Source organism: Anolis carolinensis, chromosome 4 (assembly GCF_035594765.1).
Source record: "Anolis carolinensis isolate JA03-04 chromosome 4, rAnoCar3.1.pri, whole genome shotgun sequence".
Lineage (NCBI taxonomy): Eukaryota > Metazoa > Chordata > Lepidosauria > Squamata > Dactyloidae > Anolis > Anolis carolinensis.
In genome coordinates, this window is record NC_085844.1 from 202023113 (window position 1) to 202047322 (window position 24210).

The following is a 24210-nucleotide window of genomic DNA, read 5'->3' on the forward strand; positions in this document are numbered from 1 at the left end:
AGGCCCTGCTCTCAGTCCCGCCAGCCTCACAGGTGCGGCTGGCGGAGATGAGGGACAGGGTCTTTTCAGTGGTGGCCCCCCGCCTATGGAACATCCTCCCAAATGAAATTAGACAGGCTCCCTCCCTCCTGTTTTCTGAAAAAGAACGAAAACATGGTTATGGGACCAGGCCTTTGAGCAAGAGTAGCAGTAGAAATGAGATACGATAATTATACGACTCACTGATTGCCCCCACTTGGACTTGAAACGCGCCTGAATGTATATTTATATAATAATAATAATAATAATAATAATAATAATAATAATAATAACTTTATTTTTATACCCCGCCTCTATCTCCCCAAAGGGGACTCAGGGCAGCTTACATGGGGCCAAGCCCAAATAAAAACAATAGCAATATAAAACACAACAATAGACAAAAAACATGCACAATTATAAAAATTTAAACATTAGCCAGTAAAAATGAATGACAAGAGCTAATAAAAACATGGATTAAAATGGAGAGGTTATAAAAGTAGACTGGGTAAGGTGCACCATATAAATATTGTAAACACGAGGTGACTGATAAAGTGCTGCAAATTCTTGGAAGTGCAAATTATATGTAAAACTATGTAGGTTTTTTTAATGTAAGCTCTCAATTTTAATGTAATTTTTAATCTAAATGGATTTTTAAATGTGATATAAATTGTTTTAATGTATATGTTCATGTTGTAAGCCGCCCTGAGTCCTCTGAGGGGTGAGAAGGGTGGGGCAGAAATGATGTAATAAATAAATAAATAAATACCACTACTACTACATCATCATCATCTATTTTAAATCAACTGCCATAATTTCCAATTGCTTTTCAGATCAATGTTAATTAGAATCATAGAATCATAGAATCATAGAATAGTAGAGTTGGAAGAGACCTCAAGGGCCATCTAGTCCAACCCCCCGCTAAGAAGCAGGAAATCGCATTCAAAGCACCCCCGACAGATGGCCATCCAGCCTCTGCTTAAAAGCCTCCAAAGAAGGAGCCTCCACCACGGCCCGGGGGAGAGAGTTCCACTGCCGAACAGCCCTCACAGTGAGGAAGTTCTTCCTGATGTTCAGGTGGAATCTCCTTTCCTGTAGTTTGAAGCCATTGTTCCGTGTCCTAGTCTGCAGGGCAGCAGAAAATAAGCTTGCTCCCTCCTCCCTATGACTTCCCCTCACATATTTGTACATGGCTATCATGTCTCCTCTCAGCCTTCTCTTCTGCAGGCTAAACATGCCCAGCTCTTTAAGCCTCTCCTCATAGGGCTTGTTCTCCAGACCCTTAATCATTTTAGTTGCCCTCCTCTGGACGCTTTCCAGCTTGTCAGCATCTCCCTTCATCTGCGGTGCCCAAAACTGGACACAGTATTCCAGGTGTGGTCTGACCAAGGCAGAATAGAGGGGGAGCATGACTTCCCTGGATCTAGACGTTATTCCCCTATTGATGCAGGCCAAAATCCCATTGGCTTTTTTAGCTGCCGCATCACATTGTAGGCTCATGTTTAACTTGTTGTCCACGAGGACTCCAAGATCTTTTTCGCACACACTGCTGTCAAGCCAGGCATCGTCCCCCATTCTGTATCTTTGATTTCCATTTTTTCTGCCGAAGTGAAGTATCTTGCATTTGTCCCTGTTGAACTTCATTTTGTTAGTTTCGGCCCATCTCTCTAGTCTGTCAAGATCGTTTTGAATTCTGCTCCTGTCTTCTGGAGTGTTAGCTATCCCTCCGAGTTTGGTGTCATCTGCAAACTTGATGATCGTGCCTTCTAACCCTTCGTCTAAGTCGTTAATAAAGATGTTGAACAGAACCGGGCCCAGGACGGAGCCCTGCGGCACTCCACTTGTCACTTCTTTCCATGATGAAGACGACGCATTGGTGAGCACCCTTTGGGTTCGTTCGCTTAGCCAATTACAGATCCACCTAACCGTAGTTTTGTCTAGCCCACATTTTACTAGTTTGTTTGCCAGAAGGTCGTGGGGGACTTTGTCGAAGGCCTTACTGAAATCTAGATATGCTACATCCACGGCATTCCCTGTATCGACCCAACTCGTAACTCTATCGAAAAAAGAGATCAGATTAGTCTGGCATGACTTGTTTTTGGTAAATCCGTGTTGACTATTAGCAATGACCGCATTTGTTTCTAAGTGTTTGCAGACCACTTCCTTGATGATCTTTTCCAGAATCTTGCCTGGTATTGATGTGAGGCTGACCGGACGGTAATTGTTTGGGTCGTTCTTTTTTCCCTTCTTGAAGATAGGGACCACATTCGCCCTCCTCCAATCTGCTGGGACTTCTCCTGTTCTCCAAGAACTCTCGAAGATGATTGCCAGTGGTTCTGAAATAACTTCCGCTAGTTCCTTCAATACTCTTGGATGTAGCTGATCTGGCCCTGGGGACTTGAATTCGTTTAGAGTGGCCAGGTGTTCCTGGACAACTTGTTTCCCTATTTGGGGTTGGATTTCCCCCAATCCTTCGTCCATTCCATGTTGCTGAGGTTGAAGATGGCTTTCTTTTTGTGAGAAGACCGAGGCAAAGAAGGCATTAAGCAGTTCTGCCTTTTCCCTATCCCCTGTCACCATCACCCCATCTACTCCTTGCAGTGGCCCTATCGCCTCCTTTTTCTTCCTTTTTCTACCAACATAAGCAAAAAAACCTTTTTTGTTGTTTTTTATGTCCCTGGCAAGCCTGAGCTCATTTTGCGCTTTAGCCTTGCGAACCTTTTCCCTACAGGAGTTGGCTATACGTTTGAATTCTTCTTTGGTGATTTCTCCCCTTTTCCACTTCTTGTGCATGTCACTTTTGAGCTTTAGCTCAGTTAGAAGTTCTTTGGACATCCATTCTGGCTTCTTTGCACTTGTCTTATTTTTCTTCTTTGTTGGCACTGTTTGCATTTGCGCCTTGAGTATTTCACTTTTGAAAAACTCCCATCCATCCTTAACTCCCTTGTTTTTTAATATCGGCGTCCATGGAATGCCGCTCAGTAATTCCTTCATTTTTTGGAAGTCAGCTCTCTTAAAGTCCAGAATGCGTGTTTGACTTGTCTTAGTTTCAGCATTCCTTTGTATTGCAAACTGCAGGAGCACATGGTCACTTGCCCCTAAGGATCCAACCACTTCAACTGTATTGATCAGGTCTTCCACATTTGTTAAGATTAGATCAAGAGTTGCTGATCCCCTTGTTGCCTCTTCTACCTTCTGGACCATAAAATTATCTGCAAGGCAAGTGAGGAATTTGTTGGACTTTAATTTAAAGTACTGTTTATGTGTTAAATATAATTTAGTAAGCACTTGTCTAATATAAGGCAGCAGACACCTGTGCCTTCTTTGGGGATTCTATTTGGATAATACCTTCAAACATATTCATGATTCCTTGGTATCAGACCTTTTAATCCTATTAAAAAATCTAGTGACTGTTGTTTGACAGTACATGTGAATAACTTGCTACTTCAATTCTCTATAGATATACACACTCTTTTAACTTTTCACTGCTTTTGTTCTTGTTTCATGAGATAACATGTGCATTTATAAAATAAGAAATTGTGCACAAAAGAAAAGGGAACTGTTTCTATATTAAAGGTGAATGAAGTTTAATCTGGAGTCTAGAAACAGGGGGCTCTTCTGAAGTGGACCAGACAGTCCCCAAAATGCGGGGCCTGTAAGACTTTTACCAGAGGCATCCAGTGTTTTGATCTTCGCTAAAAGGTCAGCTGCTGGACTATATACTCTGCTTATTTTTGTTCAGAACTTTTATTGCTTTAATGATATTAGATTGTTTATTGGCCTCCGTGTTGGTTTCTAGTATTCGCACTGCTTAGGGGTGTTACAGCTGGTAAGTTTTTTTAAAATGTAAGGCTAGTTTGGGGGACCTTCTGAGCATCTAGACACCCCCACCCACCCACCCACCCCACCCCCAGGTTATGGAGGGGTGGTGGACCCAAATCTGTGCCAAAGCGAGTTTCTTAAACCCACTTTGGTGCGAATTTGGGTGCTGTCTGGACGCGCCCTGGATTTCATGGTTAAATACTGACACATATTTTTTCCTCTTTTTTATTGCAGGAGGCAGCTGTGGCCCTGCATTAAAGCTTGACTTTGCTGTGGTTGCAGAGAACTTTAAAGAAAACAAGTCCTTTCCAATTGGCTCTACAGTGAAATATTTCTGTCGTTCAGGGTACTATAGGCACCATGGACTGAATGCCTCTCTTACATGCATTCAAAATCAGGAGTGGTCAGAAATTCAGGAATTCTGTATACGTGAGTCTCTTAAAATGTTTGAACAAGTTATGGGGAGAGAAGAAAATCACAGTAGTTCAATAGATAAACTTTTTAAAACAACCTACCACCTCATCACACTGGAGGGTTTTGGCCCCTTTTTCCTCTTCCGAACACTATCAGACAATGCTGGCTTGGCTCCAGCCCCATTCATACCAAAGTGGTGAGGAAGCATCACAAGACGCTTCCTAGCCCATGATGGAGAGGTAAGTGGGTTTTGAGTAGCACATTTTTGGTGCCTTTTCCCCATGTGATGGAGGAAAGGCCAACATAGCAATGTGCTTTGCCACCCTTTCTCCCATCTGATGAAGACAGATGTCCCTATCTGACGGGGGAAGAGGGAAGGCATGTGGGGCACCGCAGTTGCTGGTGAAATGGAGCAATGTATGATGAAGTCCTGATCTCAGCGATTTCAATGTGCTGCTGCTGTTGTTGTTGTTGTTGTTGTTGTTGTTGCTGTTGTTGTTGGGTGCCTTCAAATAATTTCTGACATGGTGGCCCCAGGTTGAACCAGCTATAGCGTTCAAAGGGATTTTGCCTCCCTCTGAGGCTGATGAAATGTGACTTGCCCAAGGTGACCCAGTGGGTTTTCAGGGCTGAGCATGGATTTGAACCCTGGTCTCCAGAGTCTAGTTCACCACTCTAACCACTACTCTTCACTGGGTATGCATGTCTATGTGCTTTCAAATTGCTGGATATGTATGCATGTGTGAATGTGCCTTCAAGTCACCACTCAACCCATGAATTTTCTTAGGCCAGGAATATTCAAAGGTGGTTCTGCCAAGTCCTTCTTCTGAAATACAATCTACAGCACCTGATATTTGTGATAACCTCAAATCCAAGTGCTAATCATGGCTGACCATGCTTAGCAGCCAAGATCAGATGTTTTTAGGATATTTAGATCCTTATGGATTTCAATATAAATAGTTATTCCAACTGTGCAAGTCTGTTTTGGGGATGGACCATAAATGTATTCATATGATAAACAGAAACATTGATTTGTGTTTACTTTGGGCAATCTGTCATAAGTAGGAAATTGTCATTTGTCTTATTTTCTTCAAGGAAAGTCATGTGGAAATCCTGGTGAACCAGAGAATGGCAGGCTGCTTGTATCGGGAGATTTTCTTTTTGGTTCTACTATAAATTACACCTGTGATGAAGGGTAAGTCTCAGGAAAGGCAACTGAGGGGGACAAAATCATGGCAAATTAACCTACTATGCCTTCTAAAGGGAGAATCATATTCAATTATAAAAATACTTAATAGTTTTTTTAAAATTGCTAAGAGGTTAGGTGCAGTCCTCCAAGGAAATATGTGACCCCATAGCTTAGCTAATGTCTACTCAAGCAATAAAGCTACCATTCCTTTTTTTTGTTATATTATTCCTCCATTAATATGCTTTTTGATTAAGAAAAAGTTATCTTACAACACCTCCCTTTCATTTGCTACGCAAGGGAAACTTCATTGTTTGGTTTCTCCAGTCTTTCATGAGCCATAGCTAGCATAGCTACTTTTGTGGGATTGGCTTAGGACCAATAAAATGCATGCACATATAAATGTATGTATGTATGTATGTACATATGTTTAAAGATGGACTTAAAGCTAACCTTTAAAAATGTGGCACAAACATTGAGTACTGGGAAGCCCTGGTACTCAAGTATTATAACTGGAAGTCAGTGGCTACCTACAGTGCTATAGATTTTGAAGAGGCACAAATACAGGGTGAAAGGAAGAAATGTGCCAAGAGGAATCTGTGTCGAGCAAACCCTTGTTGTAACTGCCTTCCATCTGAAAATCTAGGTTCTCATTGTGAAAAACTATGTGGATCCAGAGCAGGTCTCTAAAGTCACTTACAGATCCACCGGCAAGATTCTGCCTCTGGAAGGCGATGATCCTCGGCCACAAGGGATCAGCCATTAATAAAGACCAGAATAGGAAGGCAGGGCTGACTTCTGTTAAAGCATATTTGAATCATCTTTGGTCAGCAAGCGTAGGTGAAGAGTGCCCATCTAGTAATAATATGAAGATGTTATATGGAATCTGAGGTTTGAATAACCCATGTGTTTGAATAAACAAACACTTACTTCATAGCCTCCAACACTGAAAACTGGGATATGAGTGGCTAACCAAAATCAGAACACTAATGAATGAGGAAGAACGCACAAACTAGCGACCTCATCAGATGGGGTGAAATCAGCATCCTAGGATGCTTTCACCCCGTCTGGAGTACGGAGGCTGATGCCAGATATTGTACAACGCCATGTGACTTCCAGCGTAGGCCCCACTCCCAACAAGGGGTGAAAGTTTCAGCTACTTTTACACTAAGAACTCAGTTTTCAGCATTTGAAGTTAGATGAGGACAGAGAAGAAAAGGTGGGCAGAAGTGAGAGAATATTTGCTTTTTAAAAACAGATGAAAAAGTGGGATCACACACAGAGTATTAATTGGAACTGGCTTTGCAAGACTAGAAGGTATGAGGATATCAGTTGGAAGGAGAAAAACCAGATTGTTGGGGGAGCCAAATGTACTTGGAAGTGTGGTTGCTACAATCTTGAACAGAAGCAGTGTCTACTGAGTGTCACTACTTCTCACTTTTTTCAGACGGTAATCATACTGAATTTAGTGTGATTATTAGGGATTAAAGAACCACCTTAATTTCAGTTAGTTCCCCTCCACAATTTTTTTCCAGAAAAAAAGGATCTCATCTGAGTCTAAAATAGCTGAGCCCCTCCCCATTCCCAAAACAAAACAAAATTGCTGCACGTAATTAAAAAAATTATATTTTTAACTTTTTGATCATCTTAAAATAATTTAAACTATTTCAAATAAGATATTTGAAATAAGATATTTGAAATAGGGGTATTTTCTTCCATGAGCCAATTTGGGTCCAATTCTGAGAGAAAGGCAGAACATAAATTAAATAACAAACAAGCAAACAGATAAATAATAGAAGTCATTTAGAGCTATTTTCCCCACTCTTTTAGGGACCCACACAGGGGATGCCAACAAAAGCTACATGTGGGCCCCCAGATGCACTTTCTCGTCACTTATTTAGTTGGGCTTTTTTCAAGGAAATGCAAAAAAGGTTCCGCCTTCATATGAAAGCTACTTATGCATTCTTTCAACAATCTGTGTATGAAGATTGTTTTGTCTTAATTTATATGTGAAATAATCAATGGAACTGTGATTTGTTCCTCTTCATCCTGCTCATAAAGCCATTCTTCATGACTCAAAAGGAGATCTGGATAGCTTACTCAAAAGGTATCAGCCAACAAGTAGGATCTCAGGACTGACCATTAAAAGAAGTATCAGCACATTCCACTTTTACTACAGTGGTCCCTCAATGTGTGATTTCATTATTTGCTGTGCATAGTAAACATACCATGCATTTGATACAAAGCATTTAAATTCTATACATCTTGGGGAAAATAAGTTCTTCATCCATAATTGCTTCATTTTCATATAGGTTCAAACTAATTGGTGAATCTTCCAGACAGTGTGAGGTATCTGGCCGAAAAGTAGCCTGGACCGGTGGCCTTCCCCTTTGTCAGAGTAAGTAAGCAACACCTTAAAAGATGGGGATCTAAATTTTGTCCTTGTTCATCTCTTTGCCAACACCAGTTCAAGGCTTCTGGAAGATGATATGATGAATATGGGAAAGATGGGGAAGGAGATATAGGCATGTTCCGGTTAGAATCTTGGGGCAAGGTCACAATAAATCTGTGACAAAAGATTATTGTAGATCAGTTTCATGAATATGAGACAATCCACTACTAAGTTATCTTGTGCAAGGCCAGTTGACATTTATGATATTTTGAGAAGCTTATAATAACATAATCTACTTAATCAAAGGGGATTGGGTTCTGGGTGCTTTTGCTTGATTATTTTAAATGTATTTCTGTTGGAATGGGTACATAAGAGAAAAATTTAATACTGTCAATGAAATAATTTTGCAGGAGAATGTTTTGTCTCCATGGTGTCGTGACTTGCACCAAATGCACAGCAATGAATTGATAGCCTAATGCCGTTCCAACATTTTGTTCTTTATGTTGTGCCTAATATTTTGAAAACATCCCAGTGCTGGATATCTACAGTGTTGGATAATCTACTTTTAATTCATTTTTCAGTTTCAATTATAATGATACCAGATATTTAAAATTGTAAAGAATAATTCAATGATTTGAAATTTTGAAGGAAAAAAAATCCTCTGTTCACTCTTTTTTAAAACATTTCATAAATTTCTGCTAGTTTTCATAGTTTTCTGCTAGACAACATTCTTTTCAGTATCCTTCATACACATTATGAACAAAAGTGTAATATAACATGTGATACATGCCTGGTCTAGACTGACTCTCCCCCCCCCCCCCCCAACAAACTATACATAAAATGCTAATTCCTTCCTCTAACTAAAAAGGGGCTCAGAATAGGAAGAAAGTAGTGAGAGTTCTCACGGAGGCACGACAGTTGCTCTAAGGAATGTTTGATTGGAAAAAACAATATAAATACTCATTTTAATGTACTTTCATTGTTTTTAGGTATTTCGTGTTTGCCACCACCAGATATTCTCCACGGCACACACAATGGCAGAAATCTAGACAACTTTGCCTATGGGATAGCTGTGACATATACTTGTGACAAAGGCTACCCCCTTGTTGGAAACGCCTCTATCTACTGCACTACTAAGGATGGGTTAAATGGCGTGTGGAGTGGCCGTGCATATTGTGGAGGTGTGTTTTTCTTTGTTCTTCTCTTTAAAAGTCCACTTTGAGTGTGACAATCTGAAAAAAGGTGAAATTTATTTCCTGTTATTTTCCAAAAGAAGTCACATCTGTCAGTAACACTGTACTGTCAGGGAAAATATTTTTAATCTTTCCTTTTTTGCCCTGTCCTTTTAGTGATTGGCTGCCCATCTCCACAAGTTGAGAATGGAAAAACAGAATATGGCCCTTCTGGCACCTATAGATATAATCAAAGAGTTACCTTTGGCTGCAATGCTGGCCACAGATTAATTGGCTCTAGAGAAATCTACTGCCAAGTGGATGGAACATGGGATCCTCCCGTCCCTCGTTGTGAACAGGGTAAATAAACGATTCAAAGTTCTGTATCTGCACATTTTCCCACCTGCAAATAAGCAGTGTCATTTTAGCTGATAACAATCTTGGCTCATTTTAGATCAACAATCCTATAGGTATTGAGTGATTATATTCAAGGACATTCCTCCAAAAGAAATGAAAAACCTTCATTTTATAGGACAATTGTTTAAAGAAATTGTTGCAGTGGAAATGATAGTAAAGTGCTTTAGGATAGGAAAGTTAATAGGTTAATATTAAGGATTTACTTTCAATTGAATTTCTTCTTTATCTTCTCCTGTCCCCATGCAAGGAGAATGTGCACATTTGCTATTGGCTTTGGAGGCAAGTTCTTTGATATTTGCTTTCTGACTGATACAAAAGCTTTTCAGTAAAGCCAAACAAATAAAATACCAGATTTTTAAAACATAGCAAAGAAAGATCCCAGAGATGTCAGTGGGCCTCCTGGCAGAAAGATGATATAACAAACATAGAAGCCGATAATACATGTGTTGTTGAAGATTTTCACATCCGGAATCGCTGGAGTGTTGTGTGGTTTCTAGGCTGTATGGCTGTATTCTGGCAGCATTTTCTCCTGACATTTCACCTGCATCTATGATTGGCATCTTCAGAGGATCTGGTGGTGATAAAACAAGTGGAGTATATATACTTGTGGCATGTCCAGGGTGGGAGAACGAACCAGTGTCTATTAATGAAGTGTGAAGGACAAGCCTGGCTTGCAAATGTTTGAGTGGGTCCAATCCATTAGCATGTAAGCAACTGAATAAAATCCCACAATATCTGCTTTGAACTGGAATATGTGGCAGTGTGGACTCAGATAACCCAGTTCACAACAGACATTGTGGGATTTTCTGCCTTGATATTCTAGGTTATATGGCTGTGTGGAAGGGCCCTAGTCAATAGCGAGGGCATCTGCCTGGAAGTAGCCAGGCCTTTGTTCTCCTGGAGTGTCTCTTGCCTGGAGGCATCCTTTGTCTGGGTGGTGTTACTGTTCACTAGCCCTTGAATGCTTGCTGCCTGGAAGCTTCCTGTGTCTGGATGGTGCTTATTAGTCACAGTCTTGATTCTGGTGTTTCTCAATACTGGTGTTTCTCAATACTGTTCCTATTCTTGTTGAAATATTTGCTACTTTGAACCAAAAATTCATTTCTACCATTGCAACCCACAAGCCACTTAGTCTGAAGTACACATACAGCAGATTAGCATCCTTGTAGAATACTGTTGTGACTGCGCCTTCGGGAATTATGGTTGATGGTGATGGGATTCGAAGAGGAAGAAAAAACCCTCGTGATGAGGGTTCACTGGAGGAGTTGCGCAGGAAGCGACTTAGAGAGCTATATGGGGGATCTTCTGAGGAAGATTCAGATGGGGAGTTTGGGGAAATGGATGCTGAGGAACAGGTTGTGGCTGGGGAAGTGGGCACTGAATGGGCACAGCCACCGGAGATGTCTGGGGATTTGGGGCCTATGGATACTGCTGAACCTGGGGTTTCTGCAGGAGCTATCCCACTTGGGATGCTTGGAGAAGGGAGGATGGTTCTTTAAGTGTTCATGGGGCTAAGTGTGGGCAGGATGATTGGGACTCCGACGAATTGCTAGGTACTCCGGATCCACGAGCTCTAGCTGTGTGGAGTTCGGGCTCTGAGTAGATTTGGGACACCTAGTGTTTGGGTGTGAGTGTTTGGTCACCCAGGAGGAAGGGGAATAAAATGGGAATGTTTGGCCATTGCACTTTGCGTGTGGCAAGGTGTTGCTGAGGCGCCATTGGGATCTCTGTGTTTCCGTGAAGACTGGACTTGGACTGTGATTCGGATCTGCTGATACCATCGTAGCTTGGCTCTCGCTGTGTCTTATCGTGGACCTGGTTTGGATGACTGCACCCTCTTCGGACTTTGGATTGAATTTGACCTGGCTTCTGTCTTTGCCCTCTGACTGACGACTACTCCCGGCTTCTGACTACTGGTTTGCCTTTCGGAATTTGCTGCTGCCTCCTGACCTGACCTTGGATTCTCCTGACGATGGCTATTCGTCATCCCTTTGAAGCTCTCGGCTTTATCTGCACCGTGGAAGCAGTTTACTGCTCTTTTAGTTTGTTTTCAAACCAGTTTGCTGTTTTTCTTTTGGGAACTGTCCCTTTAAATCCGCAGAGCCGGCTGTCTGTTTTAGAAACGGTTTGGAGCCAAAAGAGGCTTTTGCACTTTCAGTTATACTCTGCAGCTTCTGGAAGGTTTCAAGCCTTCGTTTATTTTGCATATTTTCTAGCAGTCAACTCAATTTGTTCTCCAAAGCTGAATTGAAGCGTCTTTTAGTTTTTATTGAATGCCAGCGTGGGAAAATAGCGTGGCTTGTTTTTGAGTTATTTTTGTCCAAACTACTCTTGAAACACTGATAAGTGAAGTGTTTCAAGGATACCTTCTGTGTTAATGTTATTTTTGGCTTATCTTCTGAATAAACTCTGTTTTGTTTGTTAACTGGCGTCTGACTCTTGACAAATACAGAATACAACATCCCTTTAGAATTGCAAGCTAGGTTTTGAAAAGCCAAATTTGTTGCCTTGATGAACAAATATGTAACAGAATATGGAAACAGTTGTTCTGTCAACATGGTATATGGTATTACCATTTTTTAGTTCTAGGGAGAAAAATACAGGCCTATCTGCAGAAAAAAATAATATTGTTGTAGTCATTAAAGAGAGTCAGTCTTTGGTATGTGAATCGTGGCTTCCAATCTCTACTCAGGCCGGATCTACACTGCCATGTAATCCAGTATCTGATTCGAGATTATCTGCTTTGAACTGGATTATACAAGTCTACGCTGCCATATAATCTAGTTCAAATCAAATAATCTGGGATCAGAAACTGGATTATATGGCATTATAGATGGGGCCTCAGTCATGATGATCATTGGGTGATCCTGAGCCAGTTAACTGTTTCTCATCATGGACTATAATATAAGGCTGTGGTGAGAGAAGGAGATCTTGTGTATTGCCTTTAAACTTTATAGGATACAATGTAATAAATAAATTTTAATCAAATCCTTCTCTTAACTGAATCTTTCCATTAAGTATGGCAGTGGTATGCTTGGATATTTTCTATGCGCTCTTCTACTTAACTTTTCTTTCTTTTAGTGTTGTATTGCCCCTTTCCTCCAGATAGTCAATGGAAAACACAATAGTTTATATGATAGTAACTTGTTCTTGCAATCCTGGCTATTCACTTATTGGAAAGACATCAATTTATTGTACAGCTGTGAAGCAGTAACCATAAATGATAGTATGGGCATACTGCAATTTATGAAATGATCATGTTCCTGGGCATTACTTCTTTACTTGAAAATTTGGTGGCAAAGGCAGAAAAAACATGAAAGAATCGAGATACCTTTGACACCACAAAAAAGATGAGCAACATCATGTTTTAGCAAACTTTTCATTCAAAACTATTTGTTTTTCTTCATTCAACCCATTACCTCCTTAAGCATTCATTCAAGGGAGACACACTACCCTTAGTTGATGCTATTTTTCCAAAAAGTTGTGGGGTTTTTTTTTGTTTTCTTGTTTTTGTTTTGCTAATTGAGGTATGTTTGGGCTTTGCATCATTTCTACTGGTCTTTATAGTTAATTTAACAACTTCCATCTGAAGTTGTTGTTGAAGGGAAATTTCTTTTCTTCATGCTCATGACAATGAAACCTGAATCTTCAGAATAGACACATGAACATGCAGATGGAGAAATCTGCCATTTGTACTTCCTCCTGCATTTGCATTTTCTGACTCAAGTTCCTTCCTTCCAGAATAGGAATAGATTCTCAAATTTTAATAATGCTTCACAAATGTGCTGAAACCAAACTATCCTCGATTAGCACCAGAAAAATTCAATTAGTACGGCTCTAATTTGGTTGCAGTACATTTTAGAACAAGGAGAGAACCATGTTGTACCAGCCTGCTACACAGGTGCTAAGAGTGAGGAGCCTTTCAGGAAAAAAAGATTGAACAATCACCCTAACACACCCTAATTGCATAGTTGAATAGAATAATATTCTATCTCAGCCTTTCAAGGGCTAAGAACTCAAAGCCCTGATCCTGAATGTATGAGTCTGTCACTTTCAGTTTTTCTACAATCAGGTTTTTAAACCTCCATTTCTTTTCACCCTGAATATGAAGACATTTCTATATGTTAATTGTTATCAAAACTGAAATGAAACACAATTTCTCTAGACCTGATTTTTAAAATAGCAGGAAAAGTTATTAGTTATTCTTAATTGCCATCAATTTGACTTTGACTTATGGTAACTCTATGAATGAAAGAGCTCCGAGACCCCATCTACACTGCCATAAACTGCAGTTTCAGAATGCATTTTAACTGCATTGAACTGGATTATATGGCAGTTAAACTCATATAATCTAGTTCAACACAGCTAATCTGCATTCTGAAACTGCTTTATATGGTAGTGCAGATGGAGCTCAAGTCACTCTATCATAAACAGCCCTGCTTAGATCTTGCAGACTCTGGCTTCCCTATTTCAGTCTACCCATTTGCAATGTGCCCTTCTTCTTTTCCTACTGCCTTCTATGTTACCAGAAATTATTGTCTTTTATAGCAATTTATGTCTTCTCATGATATGTATTTAGTGTCAATTTGGTCATTGTCATTTTGGCTTTTAGGGCCCATTTATTTGTTTGGGTTCTTTTTTAGCAGTCTATGGTATCCATAGAACTCTTCTTTAGTATCACATTTCAAATGAGTGGCATTTCCTTAGCAGAAAATATGTATTTCTTTGCAAGCAAAAGCAGCACATTTTGTGCAGAATAAGTTTTAAACTACAATTCTTGTTAGTCCAGAATTCTCTTTGTCAGTGTTTCCTTTCACAAAACACATTTTCAAGCAGTTTTTGAATATTGTAAATATTATTTCAGTCTCAAATCAGCATTGCACTAAAAAGCAGTGGCCACATCTGTCAGCATGTTGTTATGCATAGAGAAAAATTAAATAAAAGACAATGGAGAAAAACAAACACACCATTCTGTGCCTGAGCAGGACCTGGATTTTATAATTTACCCAAGATCAGTCTTTAAATGATACTGAAAAATGAGGAAAAGCCAAAGTGTAATAATTTGTACACCTTTTCTTCAAGTCAACTCTATATTATGAGAGAGGTAGCTGCACAAGGAAATACATGGTAATTTATGCCTTTCTCTTTTAAGACCACCCAGTGATGTGATCTCTACATTATGTTTTCCAAAGCCTACAATAACTTTCACATTACTCTCTTAGTTAGTCACTAGTAACACTTATTTATGCATATTCTGAAAAAATCCTCTAAAAATAGATGTACCACTCTGATTCCCTAAGCCTGACTGATTTGTTGGGGTTTTTTTTTTCTGCATCAAAACCACAAATCACCAACACCATCATATTCTCATGATCATACCTGATGGTTTGATGATGTCTTTCACTTCAAAGTCAATGTTTGTTTTTCACCAAATAGCATTCTCCACTGAAGTCAAAATGTTTTGCATTTGTCTGTGTGTGCTGTGCCCCATTCCCAGTCATTCTTCTCATCTCTTGTTTAGGAGGGTTGTCTTATTCATGGAGTCAAATTACCATCTGCACATCAAGTTATAAAAACTTTCTCTACATTCTGGCTCAGTTCCTTTTCTACATCACATGCAGTGAAATCTAATAGTGACTTCATTTTTTCTTTTGCAGTCATTGGATGTAAAATTCCAGAAATTCAGAATGGAAGAGCAACAGTATCCCAAGCACTAGTCAAACCTACAGGGACAATTACGTTTGAATGTGACTCTGGCTATCTCCTGAAAGGCAACCGGACAATTGCATGCAAATCTGATGGCATGTGGGATTCTCCTGTGCCAGCCTGTGTCATGGGTAGGTATGAGGTATAGTTGTATTCCATCCCATTGCAATAAAGGGAGGGTGCCAATTAAATACTCTTGATAGTTTTCAGATTTGTGAATAAAAAGGAAAAGGAGTGGAGCTTTTATGTGAATCTTTCATGCCTCAGTTCTAGCAGATTAACCACTTGGCTCTGTATCATTTATTTTAAAAACTGCTACAGTTCTTTTATGCTACCCAAGGATGCCATGTAACTTGAATAAATCAAGTGTATTTGAACATACATAATTTCATACTATTTGAAATCAGAGGTACTTACATCTCAGGAAGCATATCTAACTGCAGCAGACACATTTTATAAAGATTTTTGAGACCAGAAACATTATTTACTTTTTCATAACTCCTTTCCTCTTTTTTTCAGAAGTTCAATGCCAGTTACCCCCATGTGTTAAAAATGGAAATCACAATAAGCAGGAGGTGACTATCTTTACCAATGGGATGTTTGTGGAATACACATGTAACCCTGGCTATAATCTTACAGGAGAGAGAACTATTTATTGCACAGACTCCGGCACATGGTCTTCACCTACCCCTCTTTGTACAGGTTTGTTTCTAAACCAAACTAGACAACTCTGATCCAAGCTAGGATAGTATCCTTTTCTATGGGCCTGCCCAGGCTCTGAAAGAAGACCCTTCTTTCATTTCCACCCACCTTCACAGGTATGTCTGGTGGGAACACAGGAGATAAATGCATTTCCCAAAGATCTTAGTGTATGGACATACACATAAGAGAGGACACTGCCCTTCAGGTAGCTTGGACTCAAGCTGCACAGGGCTTTGTATATCATTAACCAACCCCATGAATTGTGTCTGAAAAAGGATGAGCAACTAGTGAAGTTATTCTATATCCTTTTAATCAGCCTTTATTTGTTAATGAGTCCCCCTGGGGACAGAGGGCAGGTTGCAAATAATAATAATAATAATAATAATAATAATAATAATAATAATAATAACAAATACTCCGAATCCAGACTGACAAAGTTCTGGAACACAACACACCAGACATCACAGTTGTGGAAAAGAAAAAGGTTTGGATCATTGATGTTACTATCCCAGGTGACAGTTGCATTGACGAAAAACCACAGGAAAAACTCAGACGCTATCAGGATCTCAAAATTGAACTTCAAAGACTCTGGCAGAAACCAGTGCAGGTGGTCCCGGTGGTGATCGGCACATTGGGTGCCGTGCCAAAAGACCTCAGCCGGCATTTGGAAACAATAGACATTGACAAAATTACTGCAAAAGGCCACCCTACTTCAAAAGGCCACCCTACTGGGATTTGCGCACATCATCCAAAAATACATCACACAGTCCTAGACACTTGGGAAGTGTTGGACTTGTGATTTTGTGAAACGAAATCCAGCATATCTATCTTGTTTGCTGTGTCATACAATAATCATCATCAGCATCATCATGGTTACGCAGCCTTTGCAGTAGAAATGTATCCATTTTAGACTGGCTAGCAAGAAAAAGGGGTGGAGCTAGCTGGGGGAAAAAAAGAGGGAACAGTTTGAAAATTAATCGGTCTCTAGCCTGGGAGCTAGAGCAGAGACGTTCTTTGTTTAAGATCAAGGCTTCAGTTGTAATACTGAAGGAAAAAGACTAATTTGAGTCTAAGTCTTCAGTCAGGTGAAACTGAGAGACAGAGTGTCCTATGGGACTAAATTTTCAGTCAGACCATTGATGGAAAAGAGTGACTATAAGGTATAAGTTATCCAGCCCAAATGCTGAGGAGAAATATACATTAGAAGGAGAAGAAAGTTGCAAAACCAAGTTGAAACAAGTTAAACTGTTCTGGAAGTTATATAACAGGTTTATGTATTCAAAAGAGTGAAAGACAATAGCAATAATATCCAAGTGGAACTGAAGTAAAGTACTTTGTAACAAATACGCTTTATGTGCAAAAGAATTAATAAACATTTTTTAAAATTTCAACTTATATATTAAAGTCTCGTGTCAAGTTACAGGACTGTAGTTACATATCTGAAAGTCGGCCGGAAATTATATTGATGTAACCTGTGAGGAGAAGTTGGAAGCTACATATTGACTCCAGGATTAAGTTACACATCAGAGGGATATATATAGACATTTAAAATTGAATCTTGTAACGAACATATAAAGAAAGGTGACACAGAGACAGGGATAGCGTATTTCAGGCATGAACTGCAAGTCATGGAGTTTGTGAGAATTTCTCTCCCCCCTTATCGGTTGCATCACCACACACACACACACACACACACACACATATATATATATTGATTGGTGGCAGTGGTGGGATATCAAAATAAAGAACCCCCCTACCTGAAAAGGTTTTCCCCACTACAGCCTGATAGGTGAAGTTTAGGAGGAGCATAGAGTCCAGGCTCTTGATGTTTTATTTTTCTTTGTGTGATATATTTCTTTCTATGCATGTGTGTATTTGTGAGAGTGTAGTAGAAGGGTTTGTTATGCTTTGCATTGCTAAGAGATCCAGTATGATCTAGTAGTTTGCACATTGGACTATATGACTCTGGAGACTCAGTTCAACTCCCTGTTTGGCAATGGAACCCTACCTTGCCACGCACTCTCAGCCTCAGAGAAAGGCAAAGACAAATCCTCTGTCAACAAATAGCGCCAAGAAAACCCTAAGATAGATTTGCCTTAGGGTCACCATGCCGAAAATGACTTGAAGGTTTATCATAACAATTGCTGAGCCTTTGATACAAGGTTGGAAATCATGTGTCCCTCCAAATGTTGTTGGTTGTCACCCAACAAAATCTGAAGGGCCAAATGAGTCCCACTCTTGATTAAGTACAAGGTGTACACTAAGGCCCCATCTACATTGTCATAAAAATCCATATTACCTGCTTTGAACTGGATTATATGGCAGTGGATTATCTCCTTTAGTAACCTGGATTATATGGCAGTGTAGATCCAGCCTATATTCAATGATGAGTGGCAAGGTTATCAGATAACTGTTTTAAAAGATGATAAAGGGCTATCTGTGACATGGAAAGTCTGTGCCTCAAACATGACAATTTTTTAACTTTTAAAAAGCAGTTCTGTAGAGTGTTGTTGAAGGCTTTCATGGCCGGGATCACAGGGTTTTTGTATGTTTTCCGGGCTGTATGGCCATGTTCCAGAAGTATTATCTCCTGATGTTTCGCCCACATCTATGGCAGGCATCCTCAGAGGTTGTGAAGTTGTCATGCCTCACAACCTCTGAGGATGCCTGCCATAGATGTGGGCAAAACGTCAGGAGAGAATACTTCTGGAACATGGCCAAACAGCCTGGAAAACATACAACAACCCAATTCTGTAGAGATTTGGATGAGAGTTATGGAGTTGAGGGTGAGCCCTTTGCTCCTACAGCACCCTTACCTTAAACCCTCTCATCAGATAGTACTATGAGCTTCCAAGTGAGAAACATAACAGTACAGGCAGTCCTCGAATTACAAACAACTTTACAAATGGATCATAGTTAAGAACAGGAGTGAGACAACAGGAAGTGAGAGAAATCTACCCCTCAGAAGGGAAATTCACTCCTGAAAGAGTTATCATGGGGAAAAGGTTTCTCTACTGAAGCTCTATCCCCAATCCTTGTTTCCACAGCAAGCCAATTTTTTCAAAATCCAGTTATCATAGGGACAGAAAGTGAAGTGAAATCTTCTAAACAAGGGCACAGAGAGCAATTTCCTATGCAATCCAGAGCTAATATAGGTACATTTGGATGGAACTACGCTTTAAAAATATACCTGTTCCAACTTACCAACAAATTCAAGTTAAGAACAAACCTACAGAACCTATCTTTTTCATAACTTGGTGACTACCTGTATTTATGCAGAACTTTTCTTATGTTCATACAATGAGGGCCTTTGTGTTTTGTTCTGTGGATTGGATAGGTAAGTTTAGAATTACAGTCTACCAATTGTGATCTCTGTGACTCTAAATTTAGCACATATTTGCTACTGAAAAATATGCAAATTATAGCTATCACTATGGCCACCAGTTAACAGTGCAGCTTCTAAAGCATGAAGCTAGTTCCTGCCACAATGTGAATGTTTCTGCGGGCTTTAGCTCAGTGACCTTTACTATGTAAATTAAATTAATGGTATTAATAGCCTTGTCTTCTTTTTTTATAACTATGCATAGTCCATTGCCTCCAAAGATTGTCCATGGAACATATATTGGAGAAGACGGCACCTGTAGGAAGAATGTAATACATATTTGCAATGCAAGCTATTCTTTTATTGGAGAACAGGTAGTTTACCTGTAATGTTCAAGGCTCACATACTGTGAGCTGGAACAAACCTCCCAAATGCAAATATTCTTTGGTTTTCTTCTCTCACCCTGGACTTTCCACAGATATATATAAACCTTCCTTGCTTAGTTTCTCCATACCTCACCACCTCTGAGGATGCCTGCCATAGATGTGGGCGAAACGTCAGGAGAGAATACTTCTAACCTTTTATTTGTAGTTTTAGTGATACAATAAAAAGGGGGGGGGCGCATGTGAACACCTTAAAAAAACAAAAACAAAAAAAACCTAGCAACAAAACCCACTACCCCACGGCCCTCCCTCCACTATATATTGCCTTCCAGTTCCCCTGCTCTGCATTTACTTCTTACTTTTCCACATTCTTTCCCGAACAGTATTCTTAGTACCCAGGAGTGTCTACTCTTTAACAATATCTTCCTCTATATTTCCAAGTCTCTTTTTTCCTTCAAGTATTTGTTTAATTTGTCCCAATCTGTTTTTGTGTCCGTTTTTTTTGAAATTATCTGCGTTAATATATCCATATTTCATATATCCAACAATTTCAACGTCCATTGTTCTAGTGAGGGTATCTCCATTGTTTTCCAAAGTTTTGCGATCATGATTCTGGCGGCGCTTATCATATATATAAACAGTTTTTCATTATTTGTATCCGTAAAAAAATCCATTAACCCTAGTAGAAAGTATTCTGGTTTTAGTGCAAGTTTTGTTTGTAGTATAGTCTCCATTTCTTTCTGTATTGTTCTCCAGAACCTTTTTATCTTCTTGCACCCCCACCACATATGAAAGAAATCTCCCTTCTCTTTTTTATATTTCCAACATTCTTCCCCGTTCTTACCCTTGTTAATTTTTGCCAATTTTACAGGTGTAATGTACCACCTAAAGTAAATTTTATACCAGCTTTCCTTTAATGATGTTGAATAAGTGTATTTTAATCTCTTTTGCCAGCATCTTTCCCATTCCTCAAACCTTATAGAATGTCCGAACTCTCTAGCCCATGTCGTCATGTTTTCTTTAACATAAACCTCTTCTGTTTCCCACATCAACAACTGTTGATATAACATTTTAATTACTTTCTTTTCCAGATTTAAAATCTTATCCCAAACTGTTTCGTTCCTCTCAAATCCTATTTGGCTATCTATTTTAAAACCTTCTCTGATCTGCCAATAGTTTAGCCAGGTTATAGATGGTTCTATTTGTTTAACCTCCTCATATGATTTTAACCCTATTCCCTGATTATCTATTTTTACTATTTGTTTGTATGTTAACCATCTTTCCCTAGGAATCTCTCTCATATGCTCTGACTCTAAGGGAGAGAGCCATAATGGTGTTTTCCTGTAGAATCTGTTTTTGTATTTCTCCCATGTTGTTAATAATGCTTTCCTTAAGTAGTGATTGTTAAAGTTCCTTTCTTTGTGACCTTTCCTTTTCCATAAGTAGGCATGCCATCCTTTGTGTAAATCCTGACCTTCTAATGCCAGTATCCTAGCCTTCCGTAAATTAGCCCACTCTTTTACCCATTCCAGTGCTGCTGCGTCATAATACAATTGAATGTCGGGAACGCCCAACCCTCCACTCCGGATGTTATCTTTCGTGTATTGAAACTTTATCCTAGCTCGCTTTCTGCCCCAGATGAATTTGTTAATCTCTTTCTGCCATTCCTTCAAGATTTTGTTATTGTTTAAGATGGGTAAATTTCTAAATAGAAATAGCATTTCTGCTAGAACCTTCATTTTTATAACAGCAATTTTTCCTAATAGGGAAAGTTGTAAAGCATCCCATCTTAACAGTTTCTTTTTCAGTTCTTTCCATTTTTTACTATAGTTGTTTTTTTGCAGTTGAATATTACTTGCTGTTAGTTCAATCCCTAAATATTTGACTTTTTTTACTGTCTCTATCCCTGTTTTCTGTTGTAGCTCCTCCTTCTGTGATTGTGAAATGTTCTTAGTCAGAATTTTAATTTTACTTCTGTTTATCTTTATTCCTGCTATCTCCCCAAACTTCTCAATTACTTCCAGCCACATCTTGATCTTGTTTAAAGGCTCCTCTATGATACACACGATATCATCTGCGTATGCACGTGTCTTATAGCTGTTGTTTTTAGTATTCAGTCCTTTCAACTCTTTGTTTTTCCTTATTAGGAGAGAATACTTCTAGAACATGGCCATACAACCCGGAAAACATACAACAACCCTATTCTTTGGTTTGTTTGTATTTCTTACAGCTCTTTCACCTATCCAAACACATATTTCATTACAGCCAATCTTTTAAGTGGAATTATCTTGTATGGATTTGTAAGTGCAGGGGGGGATTTCTGAACATGAGGCTTGTATGTGTTTAGGGATAAGTTTCAAACCAATCTTCTGATAGTGATTATTTGTACTGAAATATTTTCTCTACAGGATGTCTTGCACCTCCACAGATTGCCAATGGCAGAATTGAGACTGAAATTCTGGGTGATGATTTCCCTTTTGGCTCATTGGTAACTTACCATTGTGATCCTAGCTATTTTCTCAATGAATCAGCAACAATACAGTGCCTATCTTCTGGAACATGGGATCAGCCAGCCCCTCACTGCAAAAGCAAACAAGGTATAGTGCAGCCCATTTAGTGTTGTCAGCACAAATACTAGTAATTTTATAAGAATCATGCAGTGCTACCATTGTAAAAGCACATGAGGCATAGTATACCACAAAGAATCTTTTATCCTCCTATTTGCAGTCAGTACATGTGTAAGTCCAGAAATTCAGAATGGAAAAATAACAAGATTTAAAGTGGAAGAGAAGTCCACAGAAACTATTAGAATTGAATGTGATCCTAGCTATATCCTCAAAGGCAACCATACAATCCAGTGTACATCTGACAGAACATGGGATCCTCCTGTGCCCATATGTGTCAAGGGTATGTAGGAGTAGAACTTTGGCTGATAAATTAGATACTTTAATTTTACATTTACGTTCACTCTTTCATCCTCACTACAGGGAGCAAGAAGAAAACTTCAAGTGTACATTTTCCCTGTTCACTTTATTTACAAATGTACACTATTATAAGTACTGGAATGTGTAAATAATCTGCAAAAAAATTCACAGAAAATGGGTTGGAAGATTAAATGGTTGGGTAATAGATGATGCAGCAGATGTGAAAATACGTCTAAACCAGTGGTTTCCAAACTTATTTGGCCTACTGCCCTCTTCCCAGAAAAAATATTACTCAGCGCCCCCTGGAAATTATTTTTTTTAAATTTTAATAGCAATTAAACAGAAAGCCTTTTTTGTAAAATATAGTAAAGAAAGGTGTAAATTAGAAACATTGAAGTTTGAAATTATGGAACTATTTTTTGAACTCAGAATAGAAAGGTAATACAAAAAAGTTAAAACATTATAAATGAACCTGTGGCCATCACCGCCTCTCTGGATCGCTGCAGCGCCCACCAGGGGGCAGTAGCACCCACTTTGGGAATCATGGATCTAAACAGAAGATCCATGGGTGAAATTGGCCATTCTTAATTGTAACAGTTTTTAGCTTAATTTGATTACAATCTCCCCTGCTGCATTCAATCGGGAACCCAAACTGCTCAGAAATCCTGCTCATTGTGAGCTGTGCTGGTATATTTTTAAAAATGAAGCTACATTATTGGGAGGATGTGTGTGACTGGAGATTGTGTGCTAATTATACAACCCACATCCACTCTGTGTTTATCCAAGTGGTTAATTATGTAGAATCTGGAACATTTCACTTCTCATTCTAACTTTGGGAAGCAGAGAAGGAACCAGCTATTGAAGCTTCCAAAATTATTACCTGTATTGAGCTCTAGGCTATCCAAGGGTGTACTTTGACTTGGAAAAATCAAGGACATAGCATCTGCATGTTTTAGATATGGAGGAAACAATTGCAATTTCCCCTGGCCATCCACATTTTTGTTTTATTTCATTTTTTAGAGCTTCCCTCTTTCTTCTTCTTTCAGAAGTTCAGTGCCAGAAACCTCCACATGTCCATAATGGAATTCATAGCAAGCAAGAAGTAGCAATCTTTACCAGTGGGATATCTGTGGAATATACATGTGAGCCTGGCTACATTATTACTGGAGAAGCAACTATTTATTGTACAGATTCAGGCATGTGGTCTTTCCCCACTCCTCGCTGTAAAGGTAAGTTTATCAACCACAAGATTGTCCATAGTGACTTTTGAACTTTAAGCTAAGACGTTCTGTTATGTGAGTTCGGTACATATGTGCTGAAAATGATACTTTAAGACAAATCCTTTGAAGGCCACTTCAAATCATTCCCAAACTGAAAACCTGCATAGGAAACTCTTCACATTCATTGAGCCTTTTTTTTTTTTTTTTGACCACTGGAACATGTGATGATTGAAAGTAAGGCTAGCAATTACAGACAATTATTCCTTTAGAATCCATGGCAACATCTATGGTGCCATTTTATTATGTAAATTTTATAATTGAGCTATAATCTGACAAGTCATGGGAATCCATGCTAGGGATTCATACAAATAAGATGCTATGGATTTCTTCTTCAATGTTGACAATATAAGTGGTCTCCAAGTTAACAGACTTCAAGGATTTGAATAGTTTGTGAATTTTAGAGCATTCACGTTATTTCTTATTTTGGGGCATTCACTTTGCTGTATCCCCACCACAAATAAGGCAAAGCTTCTGT

General features: G+C 39.2%; 1 protein-coding gene across 6 annotated transcripts in view; it reads left to right on the forward strand.

Moving 5' to 3' along the window:
• Positions 1-24210, forward strand: part of LOC103281797 (complement receptor type 1) — an 83154-nt gene that overhangs the window by 46026 nt on the left and 12918 nt on the right. For 4 of the 6 annotated variants that reach the window (XM_062978611.1, XM_062978609.1, XM_062978606.1 and 1 more), the window contains 9 exons: positions 4072-4266; positions 5347-5446; positions 7750-7835; positions 8819-9010; positions 9179-9361; positions 15076-15255; positions 15644-15826; positions 21940-22128; positions 23502-23684. In XM_062978611.1, the coding sequence (XP_062834681.1) occupies positions 4072-4266; positions 5347-5446; positions 7750-7835; positions 8819-9010; positions 9179-9361; positions 15076-15255; positions 15644-15826; positions 21940-22128; positions 23502-23684 (1491 nt within the window). The remainder of the gene's footprint in view (positions 1-4071; positions 4267-5346; positions 5447-7749; positions 7836-8818; positions 9011-9178; positions 9362-15075; positions 15256-15643; positions 15827-21939; positions 22129-23501; positions 23685-24210) is intronic. The other 2 variants (XM_062978607.1, XM_062978608.1) reach the window with 2 other exon arrangements.